The following is a 23,705-nucleotide window of genomic DNA, read 5'->3' on the forward strand; positions in this document are numbered from 1 at the left end:
ACATGAGCTAGGTAGCTGCCTTCAACCCAGCAAGAGCCTCAGCTGAGATCTTTCCCAGCCGAGTGAGGGTGTGGGAAGGAATGAGAGCCACAGTCTGGCTTGTACACCACAGATTCCATTACAGAGGAATGTAGATGAGCAGTTTTCTAACTGTTCCATGTAGCCCTCAGGTTCCAAGAAGGTACTTCAGTAATTGGGAAACTGCTCTTCTTGTGTGTATTTTAATTTCTGCAAAAATCCAACATATTTCCTTGGAAGAAAAAGCTCTGCTGCTAGGTTGTAGATACTCTCGCCCTATCTTTTATTTCTTCTTTGAGGTGCTGATCACAGTTACAATTTAAATAATCGGTTGTGTAATGATCTAATGTCTGTCTCCTCCACTAGACAACAAATGCCAAGAGGGCAGCAACCATGCCTGTTTTGTTCACTGTTCTGTGTCCAGGGCATTTACATATTAGTTGCATATCTGTTGAACCAAAGCATGGCCTTGGCATCAGAACACCAGGAAGGCTGTTAAAGATGCAAATTTCTGAGCTCTACCTCCAACCACTGGTCTTCTAGGACAGTGGACTCTAACCATTTTGGCACCAGGGACCAGTGCTCCAGTGAGAATCTAATGCCTAATGATCTGAGGTGGAGCTGAAACGGTGATGCTAGATTCTAAGGTACATAAAGTTTGTGAACCATGTCTTCATTCCAGTTGTCCTAGGGCTCTGGTGTTTTAAACCTACTGGAGGAGACTCATCCGGCTTGTTTTTACCTACTCTCAGCAGTCCTCAATCCAAGCATGGCTTCAAAAGCCAAACTAAGGATCTGGCCACTAGCAACCTTCTGCAAACTCCAGTGTGGGTAGATGTGCCCAGGTCCTGGATTGCAGGCTGTGTAAGTCTAAAACAGATTCAATCTGGAGCCGAGTTTCAATTCTATGTGCAAATTTACTTTGCATGATAAAGTAAAAAATGTGGACTGAGCATAGGGAGTTTGAGAACAAAACGTGTTCTGAAATCTGACCGACAATGGTTCAAATCCTAAATTGCTTGATCTTGGGCAGCTATCAGAATACTGAATGGCTCACTAGTGCTACATGGTAGGTACCTTTGCATTCATTATTTAATGCATGCAACACTCCTCTGATCCTAGGTATTAATTCCATTGCATAGATAAGGAAATTGAGAAGGGAGAATTGAAGTAACTTGTTTACGGTCAGACATTAAATGTCAAAGCTGGAATTTGAACCCAGGTTGGTCTGTTGGTGTCCTCTAGACTCACTTGAGGTTTTTCTATATCTATAAAATGAGAACACCACTCCTTTCTCACAGGGTTGTGGTGAAGATTGAGAGATTAAATTTGAAAATATCTGGCAATAGTCACTCAATGCTACCTTGGTAAAGAAATGAAAATGCTTTGCCTATTTCTATGGGAGAAGAAACTCGAGGAAGAGTGATAAGTGACTGAGTCAGGACCAGAATCTAAGTTTTGCACTCCAAGTCTGATTTACTTTCTCTCACACACTCTCAAGTGACTCTAGAACAAGTGTATTGTGAACAATGCAAAAATGAAGAGGGTAGAGGGAAGGGACAGAGTCAGGCAGGGGAGGCTTCCTGGAGGAGGTTGTTTTCATTTTATGAAGGCAGTGTTGAGAGCTAAGCAGGAAAGGGCTTAGCTCCTAGTCATGATATGGTTTTCCTAAGCTTACTAGAGTTGCCGGTACTGAGTTCAGAGCTTGACCAAAGTCACACAGCTACTAAATGGCACTGGCACAACTTGGGGGTCACATCTAACTCCTATGCCTGGTTCTGTCTCCTTGGTACTGGAGAGGGAAGGGTGAGAAATCGGTAGGTATAATGTGGTAGGGCAGAGACAAAAGGGGGTCCCTCCAGAGATTCTCAAACAGGCTCCTTCTGCCACAGGGAGAGCCCAGTAGTAGGTGAAACAGAGGCCTCAGGGTCAGGCAGACCCTGGCTGGAATCCTGGCTCTAGCACTGATATGTGACCCCAGCAATGTCACTTTACCTCTGAATCTCAATACTCTTGCAGGATTGCTGCAGATTCAGAAAAACAGCCTCCATGTACCCAGTCCAGGGTCAGACTTGGTAAGAAAAACATGGCCATTGTTTTTCAATAGTGCCTGGACTGCCACAAATGGGCAAAAGGACTAGACACCCAAGGGACAGAAAGAGTTTCTTCAATGCCAACCACTCCCAATCCTGCAGTCGCTGGGCACAAATGGCCAGGTCAGGTCCATGATGCAATCACAGCTTCCTGCTTATGCTAAGAGGTGAACCATGACCCTTAGGAAATGGAAAAACAGCAGCCCATTAACAAGTACAAAACAAAACCTTGGTGAACTTTTATTTCTCATCATACGGAACTGGTAGCAAAGCCAAAGACTTCTGCACTTGAACACTGAATACCCCTCCCCACCCACGGGACATTTACAGAGTCATCTTGTCCCCTCTTGAATCCGAACCCCAAGGCTAGGGCCTTTTCTTTCCTGCCCAGCTTCACTGCAGGGAGGGCCTTGAGGCCTGAGGTGCCAGTAGCTTCCCCATGCCTGCATGGGTATGAAATGTGGCACACTGATCAAGCCCCTCTCCTGCCCCACCCCCAGAGAGGAGTCAGAAGCAAGCAGCATCTTGGCCCCTGCCTTTCTTCAGTCACGTCCAAATGGGTCAGAGAGGAGATGCACACTGTCAGAGGGGTGGGGGAAGTCATAATTCACAGCTTGTTTGCTACAGAAAGTGCCTGAGATCAGTCCTCGGTTGCTTCTGCCTAAAATCGAGGAGAGGGGACAAAAACTGCACGGTCCTTGAAAGATGACCAGGAGACACTGACTGCAAGACTGTGGGTCCCCAGAGGCCTTTGAGATCCTGTAAGATTTGCAGTTTGCTGCTGGCAGGTTGGTCTGAGAAACCCAAGGTGATGAGACTCAGACATTGTGGAAACTTAGCCCCACCCCTCAGTCTGCAACTACGGAAACAGAGGTCAAAGAGGTTTGGCAAAGTAGCCATGATCCCCTGGCCAGTGGCAGGGCCCAAATAAGAACCCTAGGGTCTCCTGCCTCTCCCACTGGGCCACATGCCACTTTATAAAGGCTCAACTTTTTGGCAAACATCTGCAGCAGAGCCACAGGAGACAGGAGGGTAGTAGGGTGCCGGGCAGGAGCAGCTCTGGGAGAACGAATTGCTTGCTCCCTGTTCTTCTCCTCAGCACAGGCACTGACTGTAGCTCTAGACATAAGGTTCTGAAGAAGTCTGAACTTCACCCATGAAGGATCACAACACAGAGAATTTACAACCGAATACTCCCTACTCGTCAGAAGGCAAAGTGACCAACAGAAACCCAAATTCTCTAAGAGATAATCTACCTTTTTGATGTGCTCAGTTTCTCTCCTGGGGACTCACACCACCAGGAGTGGCAGAAAGGGTAAAAGGGCAAACGAGGTCAAAGGAAGTGAAGTAGGATTGGGGTGATCAGGAAACAAGCGGCTTCTAGGCTGCCCGACAGAACAAGTTTTTGGGGAGCCAGGTGTGCAGAGACTGGCCGTGACCCTGACTTTCACATTGATGGGTGAATGGTAGGTGAGCAATAATGAAATCCGAATGAGGGGGGAGGAAAAGGAAGGCGGCTTGGAGTGTCAATCCCTGGAGGTATTTGCCCCTCTCCTTCGGGGGCCAGCCAGGGACCTTCCCAGTCTAGGAAGGCCTCGGTACTTGTGGTGCCTGGGGCTCTGCCTGCTGGCGCAGAAGTCCGAGCTCAGCCCATTTTCCTTCTTGTGCGCTCTGCCTCTGGGTTCAGGGGCAGGAAGAAGGGCATGGCCCTTGGTAATCTGCTAGTCCTCTTTTAGCCCCCAGGGGCAAAGCTGAGATCCCAGAGATCCTGTCCGTTCCAATGAGAAAAAGGAGGGTGTGGCTCGGGGGCTGCATGTCACACAAAGCCCACCCCCAGAGTGTGGTGGGTGGGCATGGGACAGAAAGGGATCGGGGTCTGTCTCCAGACAGAGAGGTCCTTGTAGGGAGGCGGATGCCTCCCTGGTCAGCTGCTCTAGGCCCAGGTCCTACACAGGAATCAGGTCATGTAGCGGGTGATGGCACGGAGGGCGTAGAGCAGGGCAGCTTGCATGCGGGCCTCCAGGAGCAGCAAGTTCACGTGGACCTGGAGCACAAACGAGGGCTCGTTGGTAACTGATGTCAGTCTTCGCCAACCCCATCCCTCCTAGACTGTCACTTTTCCTCATCACTCACCTCATCCTTTCCTTCCCTATACACATGCTCTAACTTTTCCTAAGGCTCTGAGCAGTTGGGTGCAGTGGACGCTGAAGAATTTTAAGCACATTCATTTCTATCATGAATAATCCATCCCCCAAAGCTAAAAACAAGAGCTACCACTGAGCACATTCATTTTCTCACTTCATGCTACCAGCAACCTTGAAATGCAGGCAATATTTATTTCCACTGCAAAGATAAAATGCTCAGGGAGGCAAAGTGACTTGCCCCAAGTCACACTGCTACTGAGTGACAGTGTTATGATTTGAACTCAGGTTCTCCTGGCTGCCACTAATGACCCTGTGAAGCACATTCCCATTTTACAGGTGAATAAATGAAATCTTAAAATCACAGTGGAGTAGGGCTTAGACCTAGGACAATATCCCCAGGTGTCCTGCCTGGCAATACAGACTCAGTCTAGGGTACTTCATTGGGTCCTGACCCCTTGGCCGCCTCTACTGGCCAGGCTTGTCTAGTTTCACCCTGTCCCTCTCCCAATGGCCGTACCTTCTCTGAGTGGCGGAAGTGCCTCCAGAAGAGGCTGTACATTCTTCGGGTGGTCTTCTCCGGGTAGCAGGCCACCGTCTTGATATAGACCTTGAGGTTCCGCTCTAGGAGCTGGTTCACCTCCCCATAGTCATAGTCATCGTATCTGGAATGGAAAGGCCCCAATAGCACCACTCACCCTCAGCTCCCAGAAGTAGCTCCTCTTCCCTAGCCCCACCCTACAGAAGGAGGAACAGAAAGTGGCAAAAGGCAGAAGGTAGGAAGCAACTAGAAGTCTGGTTCCTCTTAGAAAAACTGCTGATGTCATAAATCACAGGCCACTGGGGACTACTCTAAGGAATGCATAGAAAATGAGCATGCTTTATTGAGTACCGGCTATGTACCATGTGAACATGTACTCATGAAATCCTCAGAACTACTGTATATCGCTGTATATAAAACTATTGTACATACTATCATATACATCTTAAAGATGAAACTGACATTCAGAGACGTGAAGTCACTTGCCCTAGGTCACACAGCTGGGAATGGGATTCAAACCCAGCTCTGCCAGGCTCGGAGGTCATGTTCACTACTTTACATGGAATATGGAGCAGTAGGTCAGTGCAAATATTTACAGTGCAAATATGGAGAAGGAAGAGGGAAAGGGCAAAAAGGAGCTGCTACTCATTTTATAGATGGGCAAACAGAAAGTTGGTGACCAATGTAGAAGCTACTCTGTGATTCCCCAGTCCAGTGAGCCAGTGAGTCATCATGGATCAGGGTGGATGGGGAAGACTGGTTGAAAACTAGAGGACAGTTTCAGTCAGCAAAGATATAGGATGAAGAATCATGTTGAAGAGTGGAAGAGCCTGGATCTGAGAGCTGGGCAGGAACTGGCCTGTGCCACACTCTTAAGATGCCCCTCCGTCGTTAGCCTCCCCTGGGTTAGAAATCTGCCAATGATCAGCAAGAAGGCAGCCAATTAAGCATAGCTCAACCCACCCAGTGAAATATGATTTACACTAGTCATACACAGAAATACACATTTATATCTTTAAAAAATCTTGGGGATTTTTTTTTAATGCTTGTAATAAACTGTTAAATAAGAAAAAAAAATCATGTGTTCACTAAAATGTGCTTACATTTGATTAAATGAATAAAATAAGTGAAATGAGGCAAGGAAATCTTGTTTTTGTAAAATTATATATGTTTTGGTTATTTGTGAATGAAAAGAAGACAGGTGGGAAACACCTGACAATAATAAGAGCTAGTAGGATTATGGATAATTTTTATTTACTTCTTTTTGTTATTTGTTTTCTAAATTTACTAAAAATCAAGCTGTTCCTCTTTACAGACATCAAACATATATATATGGTTTTTAAATAAAATAATCATTATAATTTCAACTATACAAAAGCAACTAGATAAAGAAAAAAGCAATGGAGAAAAAGGTCGTAGGATGTGGATATGGTTGTAGAGCAGAATTTTGGGAAGTTGTTTTTTCCTTAATTCTTTAAATTTCTCACAATGTTATCAAAGTAAGACTCTTTTGAAATAAAAAAAAATAATCGTTCTGCGTATATCCTTGAAAAGCAATTTCACAATGATAGTTTATCCATGAGGATTTAGGTATAAGAGTTGTAATAGTGAAAAACTGCAAACTACCTAAATTTATTTAATACTAGAGAAATGGTAGAATAATTACACTACATCCAAAACAGAAAACTATGCAGTGGATTCAGTGGTTAAAAAGGCATAAAAGATCTATTTATACTGACAAGAGAGGCAGTAGAATATTAGAGGAAAAAAAAGCAACTTGCAGAATATACTTAGTATGATTTCAACAATTTATAAAAACCTACTCAAAAAAAAACAAACCAGAAAATACTTAGTAACAAGATGAAAATATAATTCATCACATACTCTACTGAGAAACCCATTATTAAATAATAATTTAGTGTACAGCCTTCCACACATTTTCCATGTATGTACACATTTTTAGTTAAAAAAAAAAAAGGAAAAAGAAAATTCTGGACCAGCTTTCTTTTCTCTCAATACATTTTGAACATTTTCCCATAGCAATATAATTAAAACATTATTATAATTTTTAATAGCTGCATAATATTTCACTGAATGGATAGAATGGATACATCATTATCTAAAGTCCCCTACTGATGGGCATTTATGTTGTCCTTATTTATTATGAGAGAAGAACTGCTACTTGGAATGGAAATACAAGCATAAATAATTCTCTAACTATATATTCACATATATATATTTATCTCTAGGGGGCGAGATTAAAGAGTTTCATTTACGAGGTTCAAAGAGTGATCACATATATTTTATAAACGGCAAAGAAATAAATTTGCTTTAAAAAACAGTATAGGCAGGAAGAAAGGAAAAAAAACAAAGAGGAAAAGGAAACAACTGTGAGCTCAGAGTGAGGACTCGCAGTGCACACACACCCTGGATGAGGGGACGTGTGCTCACCTGATGCCAAAGACGCAGTGGATGTAGTTCCAGATGGCCCTGCGGAGCACGGAAGTGTCCACTCCGCTGTGCATGGCAATGGTGTTGTAGGTGAGGCTATAGGCCGTCTGGAACTTCTCGTCCAGCAGCTGTCCACCCTCGGGGTAGAGCCGCTGAATCAGTGAGTAGCCATGGTCTTCCCAGGTATAATCCTGAGAAACATGGGACGCGGTCAGAGTGTGGACTCTTTGGGGCCCAAGCCTGGCCAGAGAGATGACATCCTCTGGAGCACACCTTGGCTCTCCATAATGCCCTTCCACCACCCACCCATCGAACCCACAGCTTGGTCTGGGCCTGAGAAGCTGAGGGGGATGTGCTTTGGTGGTGATCTTCTTCCTGTGATCAGCATCCCCTAGCCTAGGGCACATATGGGGCCCTTCATGATCCAGGGTCTCCCATTTCCCTCTAGAGGGAGAGAATATGCCCACTTCTAACCATTCAAATCATTGACCCCTTGACTGTAAATCTGGAGCAATGCCAAGACTAGCGGGGAGAGCCTACCTGAGCACGGAAGGTGGGGGGTGCCTGAGTCCCTCGTCGGGTGAAGTCCACATATCCGAAAGTGGGGTCTTCTACAAAGCACAACATGTCCGGATGTGGTGAGGGCTCCAGGATGTCAGCTGAGTATGTCAGAAAGAGGTCGTAATGAGGCCAAGGCTCGGAGCCCTGATTAATCATTAATAGGGGGCTGGGCGATGCAGAGTGGAGGGTCAGAGAAAGCCCCTCAATACAGTGAGTGGAATGAGGACTCCAGCCTGAGCCAGGCCCGGGGGAAGAGGTAAATCAGGCCCATGGAGCTAGTAATAACAACAGCAATCCTAACAGTAGCAGTTCTTTAGAGCGCTTACCCTAGGCCAGGCTCTGTGCTAAAAGCTTTGCTTCTCTTGTTCCATTTACCCTACATATCAATTCTTCATGTGGGAGGAGACTGAGGCCTTGAGGCAGGAAGTGACTTATCAGTGGTCACAAAGCCAAAGAGGCTAACAAGCCAGATTCAAACCCAGATCTGACCCCAAAAATACAAGAGGTACAGTACATGAAGATGTCTTCTCCTCAGCAGAGATGGCATAAGAAGGAGGCAGCCCCTGGAACCTGGACACCTATAATCACGTACCTGAGGGGGTTACCAGCAAGCTCTCCGATTTCTCCAGCTCAAAGCGGCTTTCCATCTCCTCTTGGGATGCTCCCTCGTCCCGCAACAGGCTCTCCTGCAGCTGCCTCATGCGTTCCATCAAAGCCTCCACGTCTTGGGCAGCCTCAAAGCCCTGGACAGGGGACCCATTGATGACCAACTCCTCCTCCTCCTTCGGCTGCCCCCTCCCCTGGGAAACTCCACGGATCTTTCCCACATGCCAAGCCTTCCTGAATGGGCAGCTCACATGGTCCGTGCTTCCCCAACTGAAGTTTATGAAGCTACAGAATAGACATGTCTTCTCTGAGATCAACTTTCCTCAGAGGTAAGGGATTTTAAAGTATCTGTATTTTTTTATATTAAAACAAGGCCATCTTATAAAATAAGAGGCAAATTTTGTGTTCTCAAAGTGCTAAAAACCAGGAGACTTTAAGCCTATGGGGCTATTTCATTTAACCCTCACAACCCACTATGAAGTAGGGTCTTTATTCTTATTTCACAGATGAGGAAATGAGCCTCGAAGTCAAGCAACTTTTCTAAGGCCTCTGAGTGTGAGACAGGGAAGCAGCGGCTTCCACCCAAGGATGAGGGAACATGCCAGCTTCTTTCTCACAAAGACCAGGCCAGTGACTTACCCCAGAGTTGTTCAGTGAATCCCTGCTGGGGGGGCTGCTTTGCTCGCTGGGGGGTGAAGGTGCCTGGGGGGCAGGGCTGCCCTCCGGGTCCCCCTCAGGGAGGATGCCACAGCCAAACACGAAGGAGGCCAGTGAGTGACAGTGGGTGAGCAGGACTAGGGCCTGGATGAGCTCGGCAAGGGACCAGCTGTGTTCGCCCGTCTTCAGCAAGGCCTGGAGAGAAAAGATCAGTCTTGTTCAGTGCCTGCTCCTGGGCTGCCTGCCATGCCCCAGCCTGGTCCCTGTGCTCCCTCAGGGACCTGCCCTCTGCCCACTGCACCTGGATGTGCTCCTTGGTGATGAGCCACGGCCGATGTGCCAGCAACTTGTTGATCTCACTGAGCTTGCGCAGCTTCTCGGGGGCACGATGGAGTCCAAGTAGCCACTCAGAGTCACCGCCACTCTGCACAAACTCAGTTATGTGGGAACCCACCAGGTAGGAACACTGGTGGCGGGCAGCAGCCTGTGGAGGTGGTAGACAGAGTCTATGTCACCCTATTCTTTCTGTGCCTTGCTCAGGATGGGTACCCCATGGAAGGTGACATCAAGGCCTCACTGCTGCTTTTAGGTTCTAAGCCTAGCTCTGCCACTAATTTGTTGTCCTACCTTGGGCAGGTCATCTACTTCTTTATGCCTCAGTTTCCCAATCTGTAAAGCAGGCACTAAAGATGCCTCTCTTCAAAACCTAAAGTTCTGTGGATGGTCAGATAAAGCTAGGGCTTTCTTCTGTTTCTCTTCCTTAGCTATGGTCAGTTCAGGAAGTCCCCAGCAAAGAGATCTGTGGGCTGAACCCTCCCATGTGGCCACCCCTGCAAGCTCACCATGATGGCAATGTAGTGGCGCCAAGAACTGGCCAGGGGCCCATCTGTATGCAGCAGCAGGTAGTGTAGGCGCCAGAATCTGCTAAGGTAGTCAGGGTGCAGGCCCATCACCACTGCCAGGTTGTCCACCCGCCCCGAGGACATCAGTGCGTCCAGCCCTAGGTGCTGCTCAAGGCTCTCAGCTCCCTCCTGAAGGACCTGCCAAGAAAAGGTGAGGAGAGGATGGGTTCCCTCTGGCCTCCCCACCAAAGAGACCAACGTATTCATTGCAGTGGGATTATAAACGCAAGAAACTGAAAACCACCATCATGTCCAAAAAAAACAGAATAGGGGAGGAAAAGATATTTTACTAAGTGATTAAACGAACTTTAATTAGACACCTTATATAATAATAGCCAAATCTGATACAGCTCATTATGTGCCAAGCACTGTACAACCACTTCTTTTCTGTTTTTATTTTTTTTTAAGCACTTTATATTTACTCATTTAATCCTCACAATTATGAAATTAGAATTCTATTTTCTCAATTTTTGGACAGGAAAAGTCAGGCACAGATATCAGAGTGTAGTTTCTCCTGCCTTTATGAAGCTTCTATTCTAACGGTGCAAATCCATACAGACATGGAAGGTGGGTGCAAAACAGTTCACGTTTTCTGAGTGCTTTCTCTACGCCAGGGCTGAGTCTGGAGCTTGCCCTGCATTATCTCATTGAATTTTCCCAGTTATCTTGTGAGGTGAATACTATTTTTCCCCCATCGACAGATGAGGAAATCAAGGCCCAGAGAGGTTTCACTCCTTGCTCAAGGTTACAGATTCAGTAAATGACACAAGCAGGATTCAAACCCAGATTAACCTCAAAACCTATTTCTTTCTTTTATTATAAAAGAGGAGTGATTATTTCTAAATGAAAAAATAAAATGTAAGAACAATACTTGATCTTAAAACTCTGGGCTACAGACATGAATAATCTGTGGGTGGTTGTTTGCTTTCCATTTACAAGGGGTGGAGGGAACTAGGGAGTTAGACATTTGTTAACAGCTCATTAACTACTTGGCTTACACATTTAGGACAGCAAAGAGGACCAGGAAACAAAACATTTGTCTTTGTTCCCTGAAGGCCAAAGAAAAAGAAGGAAACTTATTTCTTTATTTTTCTGCAGTGAGCTACGAAGGCATCCCACCACCACACCCACTCCACCCTGGAATGTCAGCTCCACCAAGGCCAAGATTTTGGTCTGTCTTGTTCTCTGCTGTAACCCCAGAGCCTAGAACAGTGCCTGACACAGATTAATCATTAAATAGGTATCTGCTAAACAAAAATGAATGATCTGACTCAGAAGATGAAAGAGATCTCTGTTATAAACAAAACAAAACTTAACAATTCCACCCCCCCTAAAAAAATAAATAAAAAATAAAAACATGTAAACTATGACCTTGGCTCTGTATGAGAAAAAGTCCAGAAAGCAGTGGCAAATGGTTAAGTACCACTGATTACATCTGTGGAGGGTGGGATTACAAGACACTAGAGCTTTCTGAAACATTGGAAATTCTAAAATAATGAATATATATTGCTTTTGAAGTAGAAAAAAAATTTTAATATATGCACAGTCGGATGAGAAGATAAACACAGATAGTTCTATCTTCTTAAGTTAAAGCAGGCCTCTTTCTGGGAATCAAAAGTTTGTTCATTACCTAGCTGTTATCATCACTTTATCTCTTTGAGCCTGTTTCTTCCCAGCAAAATGGGGTTGTCATGCCTGCTTCACAGAGCTGTTTTGCAGATTAAGTGAGTCAGGACTACCTGAAGGGGTAGTTCCAAGCTGCTATTTCAAGAGGCAGGAAAAGATCCCCACCCACCCAATGTCCATGTCCTTTCTTCCCAGGACCAGCAGTTGCTAAACCCTTCCAAGCTTACCTCCTCCACTGGGATGAAGGCGCTGGGTCCCCGAGGGCCTCGCCGAACCCGGCTTTCACTCGGCTCCTAGAAGGAAACACGATCATGGTTAGTTGGAGGTAAAAAGGAAGACTAAAAGGATAGTTATCTCTCCAGTTTTCTCCTCCTCGAGGAGCCATGCTAAGCTTTTAAAACTCCCTTTCTCGTGCAGCCTGCAAGGAGGAGCCTGGTGGGAGTTATACACCTGTTTGGTAGGTGGAGAGAGGATAAGCAAGAGAGGGGCCTAGGGAAGAGAAATACACAGCCACCATGTTGCACAACTCCAGGAGGCCACCTTCTTGGCAGCTCTGGAGCATCTATACAAGGAACCTCCTCATGTACATCCTGAAGCTGTGTTTACCAAGTACCCTAGATTCCTATGATGCAGTCTCTCTCAAATTGTCATTTTTTTCCATCCCTCCTGCCATCACCACCATCTCTGGTCTGGACTGCAACCCACAGGTTCACCTATGGTCTCCTCGCCCTCTCCTATCCATCCTCTACCAAATCAACAAAACAAATGAATAAATAAAACATCCCCCGTAGCTCCACCTCCAGGACTAGGAGCAGATTTAGTGAGTAAAAGACCCTTGTGGTTTCTAGAGAGCAAACTTTCAGTGGCCAGAATAAAAACCTTCTCAAATGCAAATCTGACTATCTGGCTTTAAAACCCTGCTTCTACCTCCCCATAGCCTTAGAGATAAAATTAGCAATTCAGGCCCATGGCCCTCCTGCCTGTCACTCCTTTTGCAGAGTTAACTCATAGTCTCTCAGGGCTTTGGAACCTTCTTTGGATCTTCATCTGTGACTCCATAATTCCCAGGGCTTTTGCTTCTGAAAACACTGTCTTCTAATGGTCTGATTTAGGTCTCCCTACCACCAGATCACATTTCGTGGTGAGCAGGGCCAGTTCATTCACACTCGCCTAGCCTGTGAATGAAGAATGAGGAGAAAGCAGAGGCATCAAGGGAGCCAGGGCAGGGCGCACAAGGCAGCCAGTAGCAGTTATTCTGATGTGTACGTATTGGAGCCTCTTTGGAAACCACCAGTTACGCACTCACTAAATCTGCTCCCATTCCTAGAGGTAAAGTTCAGGGAAGATGTTTTATTTATTCATTTGTTTTGATAACTATGTTTGGGGGGCTCTCAGCACTGGCCTTGGAAAGAGTTTACCCAAAGCTGAATTATGCCCCCAATGGACAGAGATAGTGTCCCCCTAATTCTTCTCAACTTATTAAAATCCAGACTTAGTACCAATGAACCCAGGTGTCCAGGGATTAAAAATTATAATTGAACCTCCCTTCTCAGATGGCCAGAAACCCCTAAGGGGAGGCAGAGCTCTCCAGCTCTGAAAGTCCACAAAGGAAAGAACAATGAAACCTGGAAGTCCTGGGTGTGAATAACAACTTTGCCACTAACTTGCTATGTGACTCTGAAAAAGTAACCTAGATTCTCTGCGCCTTAAACTTGGACCCACCCCGCCCCCCAAAAAAGGTAGTTGGGCTGATTGCTTAGGCCCCTTTCAGCCCACACTTTTGGGAGCTACCTGGCCAGGCTGGTCCAAGTCCAGCATAGAAACCACAAGCCCCAAGCACTCCCTGTCTCAGCTTCCCTCCTCCCTCACCAAAGAGAAAAAGCCTGACGGCTCTGTGTGGGAGATAAGAATTGCTGACTCTACAAAGAGGGCCTCCCCCTCAGGGAACCTGTGGGCAGAGAGAAAACCACAGCCAGGTGGGGTAGGGAAGGGTAGGGTGGAACTGGGGTTTGGGGGTGGGGGGACAGTAAGGGCCCATCAGGGTGCTAGTAAGGTACAGAGAACAGCCTTGGGAGTCCCTTCTCCCTTAAAATTTGCCCCTTCTCCCTTAAAATCTGCCCCAGGTGCTGTCAAGGGAAGGAACTAATACCTGTGGGTCTTTTAAGTGATAGGTCTGGATCTACCAACATTTTAGGTCCTGATAATGATGATGATAATACAGTACAGGTAAAAGATAGGAGCTCTTGACAACAATTGTTTGGGCTTAAATTACATCTCCACCACCATCTGCTACCTATGTGAGCCTCAGTTTCCTCACCAAATAATGGGGCTAATAGTACCTACTTTCATGGGGTAGTGATGAGGATTTAATGAGATAATGCCCCTACCTCAATACCACTATCACAGCAAGCACTTAATACAAGTCAGTTTTTATCTATCTCATTATTTCAAACAATGGCTTCTCAGCCCAGGCAGTACTTTAGAATCCTTTGGAGAGGCTTTTTAAAAAATACCAATGCTAAGGTCCTACCTCCAGTAATTTTAATTTAATTGGGTAGAGCCCAGCATAATTTACAGCTGGGGTAGAGGGCCATTGTTTTGCCCCATTTATTGATCACTTTCTCAAGTATAAGGCACTTTGCTAAGGGCTTTTGGAAACAAAATTAATCTGTTCATTCAACAAATATTTTTGACAATTACACTGCAGACAGCAAGAGTACAGGAGTGGAAAGATAAAGTCTCAGTTTTCACAGAATTTACAATCTAGTGGAGAAAGACACAAATGATCAATAGGATTTCAAATCGTAGATTATATAAAGTAAATAGAGCAATGAGAGAGTATGTGATGGGGTGAGGGTATGTGCAATATTTTAGTCTGAGTAGACAGGGAAAGCCATTGAGGTGGTAACCTTTGAGTTGATTATCTAAATATCAAATATCTAAATGAGTTGATGAGAAGGCAGCAGGGCCTATAAAGATCTAGGGGACCAGCATTCCAGCCAGAGGGAACAGAAAGTACAAAGCTCTGAAGGCACAACCAAGTAGATTCTTTCTAATCCTGAGCTCCAATACACTGAATGCTTCCCTGACCTTGACACTCAGAATTTCAGGGGAAGCAGACAAGAAAGAGTCTCACTGCCAGGAGAGGAAGCCTCCGAATCAACCCTTCCCTATTCCCTGGGGTAAAATGTCAATAATAATAACAATGGTTGGTAATACCCCTGATTACCACTGGTTAAGCACTTATTTTACATACACTTTAAGGCAGGAACTACTACTACTAAGGTTCGTATTTCACAGATGAAGACTAAGGCTCAGAGAGATCAAGTCAATTCTGGTCACTCAGCCAGGAAGGAGGAAGCAGAGTTGGGATACAAACCAGGTTTCCGCAACTGCAGAAATTATTCCCATTCTCTGAACTTCTCCAGGGCTCAACAGTCCCAAAGCTTTGCATCTGGGGTTCCCCAGGAGTGAGAAGCTCCTTCCCCAGCCCACATCCCCAGGAAATCTACTCGCCCCAAATCACAGCACCTGTCACACTGTGTTGTTTCTTCTGTTGATGGTGCAGGCTGGATCTAGTTACCTGTTGTTACTCCAGTGTCTAGCACAGAGCAGTACACCAGGACTTCCTGCAATGATGGGATATTCTATACCTGCATGGTCCAATAAAGATGGTAGCTCCTAGCCATAATGGCTGAGCATTTGAAATGTGGCTAGTGAGACTAAAAACCTGAATTTTTAATTTTTTAAAAAGTTGTCAACATTAAAAGAGGCAAATTAAAAAAAAAAGAAAAATTATTAAAATGTAAATAGCCACATGTGGCTAAGGGCTACCATATTAGACAGTGCAGGTTCGGCACACCCGATAAAGGCAAGATCCCCACCTCTACTTTACAATTGAAGACAAGGAAACCAGAGAGGGCAAGTGATCTACCCAAAGTAACATAGTATGAGGAGGGAAGACCAATGATGGCTGTTCCTATAGTTCCAATTGAGAGGATCACATGGGGCAGCAGGAACAACAGCCTTCTGGGTGACCACTCAGCGAGGAGGGCTTCAAGTAACTTGTAAAGAGGATAATCACCTCAGAGATCAGTGCCTGGCTCCTAATTTAAGAGCTTACTAAATGTTAATTTTTGTATTAGCACAGGCATTTGTACATAGGTTCCATCTAATCTTCATCAGTTTTGGGGTGGGAGGGGGTCTCTATTTTGTACTTAAGGAAAGATTAAGGTTCCAAAGGTTAAGTAACAGCTGACAAGTGGCTAATGTGAGATTTGAACTCAGCTCAGTTTGGCTTCCAAGGGTTCTGTCCACCAATCAAATCAGCCTCTTGGAGTAGCACCAGTCTTTATCCTATCTAGAGCCTGCAACTCCCAGGACTTAACTACAGATACCTGCCAGCTGGGAAGAAGCAGACTCTCCCAGGCCTCCACACTATGGGCAGCTGTGGTCTGCAGAACTCAGATCTGTTCCTTGGTTTACACCTGAGAGGAACACAGCCCAAACAGCCTCTGACCACCCTTGTGGGGAGGGAATGTGAGTGCTGTCACAAACTTGTATGCCCACCATGGGCTGGGCATTAGGCTAAGTGCTTTACACATCTGATCTGGCTCATTTCTCACAACCACCTGTATCATTGAGGCTCTTTCTGAGTCCTGTTCCAGACAGGCACAGCTCAGGTTGGACTTCAAAGCCTGCACAGTTCACAAGGGTCAGCTAAGTCAACAGGGGCAAATAGTTACAAGCACTTATTAGGTGCTAAGAACAGTACTGGGGATGTGACCTACAGAGTGTTTCTAGTCTGGAAAGGGAGATGGACAAGAAACTCCTGATTATACAACTGTTACACTATAATTGTGATAAAAGCTCCTACAAGGGAGAGAAGGGAGATTGGAAAAGGGTATGCAGAGGGGACTTTTCTGGTGGGGGAGGAAAGTCTTCTCTGAGGAAGTGATATCTGAGGAAGTGATTCCAGAGCCTAACAGAACTCGGAAAACATACTACCTATACTAGAGTGAAGTGTCTGAAGGCTTTGACTCCTTGAAAGGATGTGTGGTGAAGTGATGGGAGTTGAGGAGATTGTACATGTGGATCTTCCCTTGGGCTACCAGGCTTTGTAAGTCCAGCACCCTACTGTCTTCTAAGATTCCACTTAAAGCAGACATCTTCCCAAGGTCCTCTTTTCTTGAGAGAGAACATATAAAAAGGATTCTGATATCACCCACTTTCCCCTCTGTGGACATATGGGTTCCATATACACCTCAGAGCCTGCCCAGACCATTTCCCAGGCATTGTCCCGGAGAGGGATAGACAAACTCTCACCTCAGGCAGGAGGGACAAACTCAAGGGCACCCTTGTGAGACACTGGGGAAAAGAGAAATGTGTGATAGCCACATTCTAACAATAGCTAGCTAGTAACATTTTGACACAGTTACCATGTTCTAGGCACTGTGCTTTGGCCTTTGCTTGTATTCTCAGTCAATTCTCCCCACAATCCCTCAGATACTATCGAATCTCCATGGGAAGAGGTTGTGGATCAGAGAAATGATCACTTGGCCAAGGTCACACAGCAAGCAAGTGGGAAGGCTAGATATGAACCTGGAGTTCTTCTGGCTCTAGGGCCCAGGTGCTCTTAAATAATATTACAGCAAGTCCTGAAATAACATCGTTTCAATGTTGTTTGTTTGCATCAATGAGCCTATGGTAAGACTGATCTCCTTATTCATCATTTCCCTTAAGGTCACAGAACATATCCACCACGTTTAGTGAGGAATTAATTGCATTTCCATTTTTTTCACAAAGAAACAGACTCAAAGAGTAGAATGACTTGGTTAAAGTCATACAGCTGAGAAGTGTCAGGAACAGGTTTTGTTTCTCCATGTGGGGCTCCTAAACCATGGTGGAGAAAGGTAAACAAGCTAAGGGGAAACCGAGGACACGAACCACCCACCTCTGTCTGAGTAGGACCCCCAGAAACCATGCTGCTTAGAGAAGCCCAGCAATTGTCCCAGGGTCACAGTTTAGGACTAGCACTCGCCTGACTCTCAACTCCAGTAATCACTTGCGCCCCTCTCCAGGCCTGGAAACGAAAGGAACGAACAAAACTCCCTGTAGTGCCAAGCACATTCAGAAATCCTGGAGACACCCAAGCCAAAGAATGAGCTACTCTGTGGGGTTAGCGAAGGAAGCTTCTCCATAGCCCCTCCTGGACCTCAATTTTTTCAGCCTGTAAAATGGGGCTATAGCATAATTCACCATTTTCTAGTTTAGTCCTGAGATCTCAGAGAAAAGGCAAAACCCGAGCCTGGCATATAGTAGGTGCTTAATAAACGATAAGATATCCATGATCGTGGGTGGGGTGATGGGGGGGCGAATTGTCAGATTAGGCCCAGCTTTATTCCTAGCCTCACTGTAAACGGAGTCCCTAAGAAACTCCTGGGACGTCAGACCACTTGGTAGGGCACAGCCTACTCGGCGCTTGGTTTGGGAGCCGCGGCCAGGGTTTTCTTCCTCTCCCCCAGCTTTGGCCGCCGAGTATCCGGCAGTCAGCCAAGGACCGGGAGCGCTCGCAACTCCCCTTCCAAATCTGGGGTGCAGGTGGGGGCGGGGTACGGGGTCCACCTTCGCTGGCCAGTCCCAGGTGCCCCATTCCCGGCGCTGGGGGATTGGAGCCCGGGACGTATCCTTCCTAGAGTCATCTGCTCGCCAGCCCCAGCCCAGAGGAAGGGGGCGGGGAGGAGGAGTGGTCCGGCAGCAGCGGCCGGGATTTGCCTGGACTTGAAGACTCTCTCTACCAGAGCCCAAACCCAAGGAAACCTCGAGAAGGCTCTCCTCTCATTGGCCAGGAGTCCGAGGGAGCCCTGGAGGTCTCCACAGCCCCGGGGAGAGGGGGAGGGGTTGGAGAGGGCCGAGTCTGCCAGTTGATGCAACCCCACTGCTGGCTTACGCGCTCCGCTCCCCTTCTCCGAGCCCCTGCGGTGCACTGACTGAGCTCAGACCAGCCCGAAGCTCGGACGTGGCTCGGGGTTCAAGGTAAAAGTGGCGTAGCTCGGCCGCTGCTTACCTCTCCGGCCTGGGGGCCGCCGCCGCCGCCCCGGGCGAACGGCAGGTAGCCCTTAAGCTCCGCGCGGCACTCGGAGTCCGCAACGATCATGGTGTGCACCAGGACCCGGCCGCCGCTCGCCGACGACCCGTGCACGGGAGGGGGTTGTGGACGGACGCACGCAGGAAGCCGGGACTGGGGGCCGCTGGGGAGGTTCTTGAGCCCCGGGGTGTCTCTCGGGGTTCCAGAAGGCTCAGAAAGCCCAGAATCCAGGAACGGCCGCTGTCTCTCTGGACTCTCCTCTCGTCTGGCTTCTGGAGCGGTGAATGGCCTCGGGAGACTGGGATTACCCGCGGTGCAAGGGTTTTCTCGGCCCAGAGTGCCTCGGAAGTCCGCAGTGGCCAGGGCTGCTCGCGGACTCAGCGCTTCTCAGCATCCCCGCCGCGGAACTGCCAGCGCTCGCCGGGATCTGACACCAGCAGCGCCTCTCAGCCCGTTGCGGTCCCTGGGGGAGGGCGGGGACACAAAAGCCCAGGGCCGCGGCCAATCAGATGCCTGTTTCCTGGGAAGGCGTGGCGACACCGCCCTCAGGAATCGAGAGCTCAGCCAATCGACAACAGGAAGCGCCCGGGAACTCTGGGAGCTGTAGTCAGCCCCGGACGAATGCTGCAAACTTTTGCAAGAGGGTTTAGTCAGATCGTTGGCAATACCAGAAGAGAGTGACAGCTCGGAGAGTCATTACAGCTGCATGATGAAACGGGACTTCACTGGGCTGGGCCAGAGAGCCGTGTGTTAAGTCCCTCCAAGTACGTTCTTCAGCCTTATCAGTTCCTGGAGGGACTAGTTAGGGTTAAGAGAAGTGGTTTTAATTATAGAACTGAACGCCAGATCTGGGCACAGTCCTGTTCCCCTGGCCTCCGGGAGGGCTCCGCCTTAAAAGTGTATCAGACACAGGGAATCCACCTTATTTGTAGAGTCTCTGGAAAAGCCTTCATTCATTGGAATATTGTTGGCAATTTAAGTATAACCTCAATCCCCTTCTGCTCCCTTGGGGCCTCCGGTCCTGTCTTACATCCCTGCCACCCCTTTCCAGAAACTTGTGCCTAGGCACTCTACTAGGTCTTTTCTCACCTATCTCTCTGGCCACTCCTTCCTTCTCTGACTCCTCTTTCTTCTCTCACCGCCTGAAATGTGGGCGTTCCCCTAGTTTCTGTTTTTATCCCTCATCTCTCCAGACATACTCTTCCTCCCTGATCTCATCCATTTCCTGGATGCAACTCTCCATTTGAGAGTAAGTCGCTTCCACCAGACCCCAACACCTGGAAACTGAATTAATCTTCTGTCCCCTTCCCATAGATCCTCTTCCTTCGCAGTTTTTCTTCAGGGCTCCATTTTTTGTTTTGTTTTTCAATTCAAAAATCATTGTTAACTCTGGATAGAGAGTCCTGGCTGGACCTCCAAGGTCCCCTCCAGTTCCAAAGATGACCTTCTAACATAGTCTCCTGCCTACTTCTTAGGAGAAAGAATTAATCTCACCCTCTGCTGAGATCCCAGGCATTTGAGCTGAGTCTCCTTTGTAACACTTATCACATTCTACCTTGTATTGTAATTTTCTGTGTACATGTCTTATCTGACCCTTTTGATTATAAGCTCCTTGAGGGCAGGGTCTACATCTTGACATTTTTGTCTTCTGCCCTATGCCACCCAGCACAATGTTCTGCCAATAATATGTCCTTGGTGACTGAATCTTCTTTTAAATTGAACTCCCCTCTAAATTACCCTATGTCAGATTCAGCTTTCATTTTAAAAAGCTACTCTGTAATGTCAATGTTTAGATCAAAAAGATTTACTGATATCTTATGAGTTACAGAATAAAGGTCAAACTCCTAGAGTGACAGTCAATATCTGCCAAGATCTGCCTCAATTTACCTTTCCAGGCTTATCACCTGCCACATTCATGTTTCTTGTTTCGCCTTGGAGCCTTTCTTCCTGTAGTTTCCTCTTCAAACCTCTGCCCACTGAAATCCTACCCAGCATTCAATGCCTTCATTTATTTTTGTAGCCTGAATGAAGGCTTGAAATTGCCACTTCCTACTGAAAGCATTGCTTCTTTAGCTCAGCTGGAAGTCCTCTTTCCCACTCAACTCAACACATCGTTTCTGCTTCTTTATAGGGCTGATCTTCAAACTTGATGCAGCCTTGTGATCATGTCTACATATCTTCGCTCTAACAATGGAATACATGTTATTGACCACTTTTGCAAAGGAAGGAAACTTGAGTTTACACCAGACTATGTCAGAGCTCCCCTTAAATCATGTAGTGAGTCCTCAGTAAATATTTTTGAATGGATGAATATGAATTACTCTCCTATGTACAATAACCCTTTAGAATCTTCAAAGAAGCAGCTAAATCATTCCCAAGACTTTATACAGTTAGTGATTTCGTGAAAGGAAAATATTCGAAATTGCATGAGCTTTGTGACTCAGTCTCCAAGGAAGGAAAGCTGGAAAGAGGCAGAGATATAATTTGCTGAACTCAAACAATAGTCCAGGATACATGTTATCTCATGTAACTCTCACCACAACCTTTTGAGGTAGGCATTATGCCCCCATTTGACAGATGAGGAAACTGAGCCTCCAGAGGTTTGTTAGCCATGGTCAGATAGCTTAGTAATATGTTGAGTAAGGATTCAAACCCAGGCAGGTATGACTCCTAAGCAGAAACTCCACTGCACTACTGATGAGAGAAAGACTTGAATATGTAAGAAGCAGGCTGGCACAAAGAACTAATCCACAAAGCAGAATTCCAATATATGAATTGAGAGTGAGAAACACAATTGTCAAGTGGCCTATAATTGATGGGCTAGTACATTTCTCTTTATAGGAAGGCTTCTGTGAAAAGCCAAGTTATCTGAAGATGGTTAGGGCAGCTGGAATCTGAGCAAAAGGAACAAATGAAAAGATCAATCACTGAACCGGCTGCACACAGAGCGAACTTGCTGGTGAGAGCTCCAGTTTCTTCCTTCTCTTTCATTCAGCAAATATTTATTGACCATCTAGTATGTACCAGGCACTGTGCTGGGCTCTGGAAATCCAGCCAGTAAAGCTTCCAGACCGGTGGGGGCATAGCCCAGTGACACTGGCTGGGCTTATTCTTCCCTTCCCCCATGCCTAATATTTTTGGCTCAGTAAAAATCTCCACCTCCTGTTGCCATACTCTCTCGACTCTTGCATCAGCTATGCTGAAGCCAATGATTGGCCAATGCTTTTATTATTCCTCAACCACATTCCAGTCCTGAAGAAACGTCTAGATTGGATTTGAAATGCTTTCGGTTTCCTCAGCTTCGGAACCTCTCTCAGTTTTTAACTGTAATGGGATTCTTATCTGTTTTGAATTCATTCTTTCTGCATTAATTTTCTAATCCCAAATTGTGGGATCAGTTTGCTATAATGACCTTTTCTCTGACCATACCTGGGGCTGTGATTTATCACCTAGTTGTAATTATCTGAGCTCTTCTTATTGTTCTCACCACAGTCTCCCTTCCTATCTCAGAATACAATTCCTGCCTTGGGAGAGCTTTCAGGTAAGAAGCCCTACTCCAAAAGGTTTTATAAAGCCAAAGCCGGCTCTACCTCTGTGGCTCATTCACACATTCATCCATTCAATCACTCATTAAGCAGGCATTGTGCTAAGTGCGGAGGAGGTCTTTCGGAGCTGGCAGGTGCTGAGCTCTGAAGCTACACAATTAAGATTGAAATTGTCTCCTGGAGTGCTGCTGCATCAGCGAGGCAGAACAACCACAGACTTTCAGAAACAGCCAACTATCTCTTAAGGGCACTGCCCAGGAGTCCTGAGTTTTAGCTATGTGACCCAAAGAGAACTTTTTTCAGTTCTTAGACTCTGTTTCCTCATCTATATAACAAAGGAATTGGAAATAAGCTCTAACCCTAGAGACGCTGTGGAGAGGACTGGTGTTGATAAAGGCATATAACTCGGTTTCATCGATTGTGTATACTGACGGCAGAAACCAGGTTTCAAAAAGCTCGCCTCTCTTAAAAAAAAATAAATTAAGTAGAAAAACTGATCAGCTGGGATAACTCTCTAAGAATTCCAGTTGGTTTTGTCCGCTGAGTGAGCCCTCAGCGCCCCCTGCAGGCAAGACCCTCCTGTAGCCCAGAACCGACTGGCAAGGATGAAATGGGGGCCGCCTTAAAATGTTTTGAGTTTATAGGATTGTCAAGTCCCACGTCACTGCTTGAAGTCCTGAAAAGAGGCCAGGCAACAGCTAAGTAAAAATGGGTTGCTGAAGATTCTTCTGCTGCCATCAGGGACCAGACTTCCCAGAGACCTCCCAGCCTGATTGTGCTTCCCATTGCTTTCGCTTACTCCTGCATCTTGAGGTTCAGAGAAAATAAACCATTTGCCTAAGGTCCCCAGAAGTTGGTCACAGAACGGAGACTAGAACCACTTGCACCGAAAGAGGTTGCCCCAGGAGCGCCATATATCCAGAAAAGAACAACTCTTTTTGTTCCAGTGTCCTCCTCTCCCTATTTCCCTCTTCCACTCCTAAGAGGGCCATATATCCAGAAAAGAACAATTCTTTTGGTTCCAGTGTCCTCCCTCCGTATTTCCCTCTTCCACTCCTAGAGGCCCTAGGCTGTCCTTGGAGTAACGCCCCTGGCTCTTGTCACCATCTTGCCCCCCCACCCCTTCCTACCTTTAAGACTTCGGTATCCCTTCACTTCTCCCACCAAAAAAAAAAAAAAAGTTGTACTTGAAATAATATATCAGAGTCGAAGGTTTCAGTTCTAACGTTTCCTAGCCGTGAACCTGTGCAAGTCGCTTCACTTCTCTGAACCTGTTTCCTGCTGTGTAAAATGGGGCAATAAATGAGGACCAGAGCTAATGCATACGAATCCCTTAACAAGGCTTGATGCAGATTAAGTGTTTAACAAACTATAATTGTTATTATTTATATGGTTACTGTTTTTATTTTAAAGTATCTAGTGACAGTGTGTGTTCAAGAAAGATGGTTATCGCCATTTAATATTTAAAAGTCTGAAG

General features: G+C 46.4%; 1 protein-coding gene across 1 annotated transcript; it reads right to left on the minus strand.

The window, feature by feature from the left end:
* Window positions 1–2,326: 2,326 nt before the first annotated feature.
* Window positions 2,327–19,164, minus strand: SESN2 (sestrin 2). Its single transcript, XM_006924344.3, has 10 exons — window positions 18,663–19,164; window positions 11,824–11,889; window positions 9,911–10,108; window positions 9,370–9,552; window positions 9,051–9,263; window positions 8,398–8,548; window positions 7,785–7,903; window positions 7,245–7,435; window positions 4,773–4,917; window positions 2,327–4,155 (listed from the first exon to the last, which is right to left on the minus strand). The coding sequence occupies exons 1-10, from the start codon at window positions 18,750–18,752 to the stop codon at window positions 4,069–4,071; spliced, it is 1,443 nt and encodes a 480-aa protein (XP_006924406.1). The 5' UTR covers window positions 18,753–19,164; the 3' UTR covers window positions 2,327–4,068.
* Window positions 19,165–23,705: the final 4,541 nt, after the last annotated feature.

Source organism: Pteropus alecto, unplaced genomic scaffold (assembly GCF_000325575.1).
Source record: "Pteropus alecto unplaced genomic scaffold, ASM32557v1 scaffold39, whole genome shotgun sequence".
In the NCBI taxonomy this organism is placed as follows: domain Eukaryota; kingdom Metazoa; phylum Chordata; class Mammalia; order Chiroptera; family Pteropodidae; genus Pteropus; species Pteropus alecto.

What these genes read in the sequence shown, in the direction of transcription:
- SESN2 (XM_006924344.3), bottom strand. Translation starts at nt 18,752, where the DNA reads ATGATCGTTGCGGACTCCGAGTGCCGCGCGGAGCTTAAGGGCTACCTG. An exon ending in ATTCACTGAACAACTCTGGG is followed by an intron (nt 8,549 to 9,050) that starts GTAAGTCACTGG and finishes TCCCCTGTCCAG; the next exon opens with GGCTTTGAGGCTGCCCAAGA. An exon ending in ACTTCCGCCACTCAGAGAAG is followed by an intron (nt 4,156 to 4,772) that starts GTACGGCCATTG and finishes TTTGTGCTCCAG; the next exon opens with GTCCACGTGAACTTGCTGCT.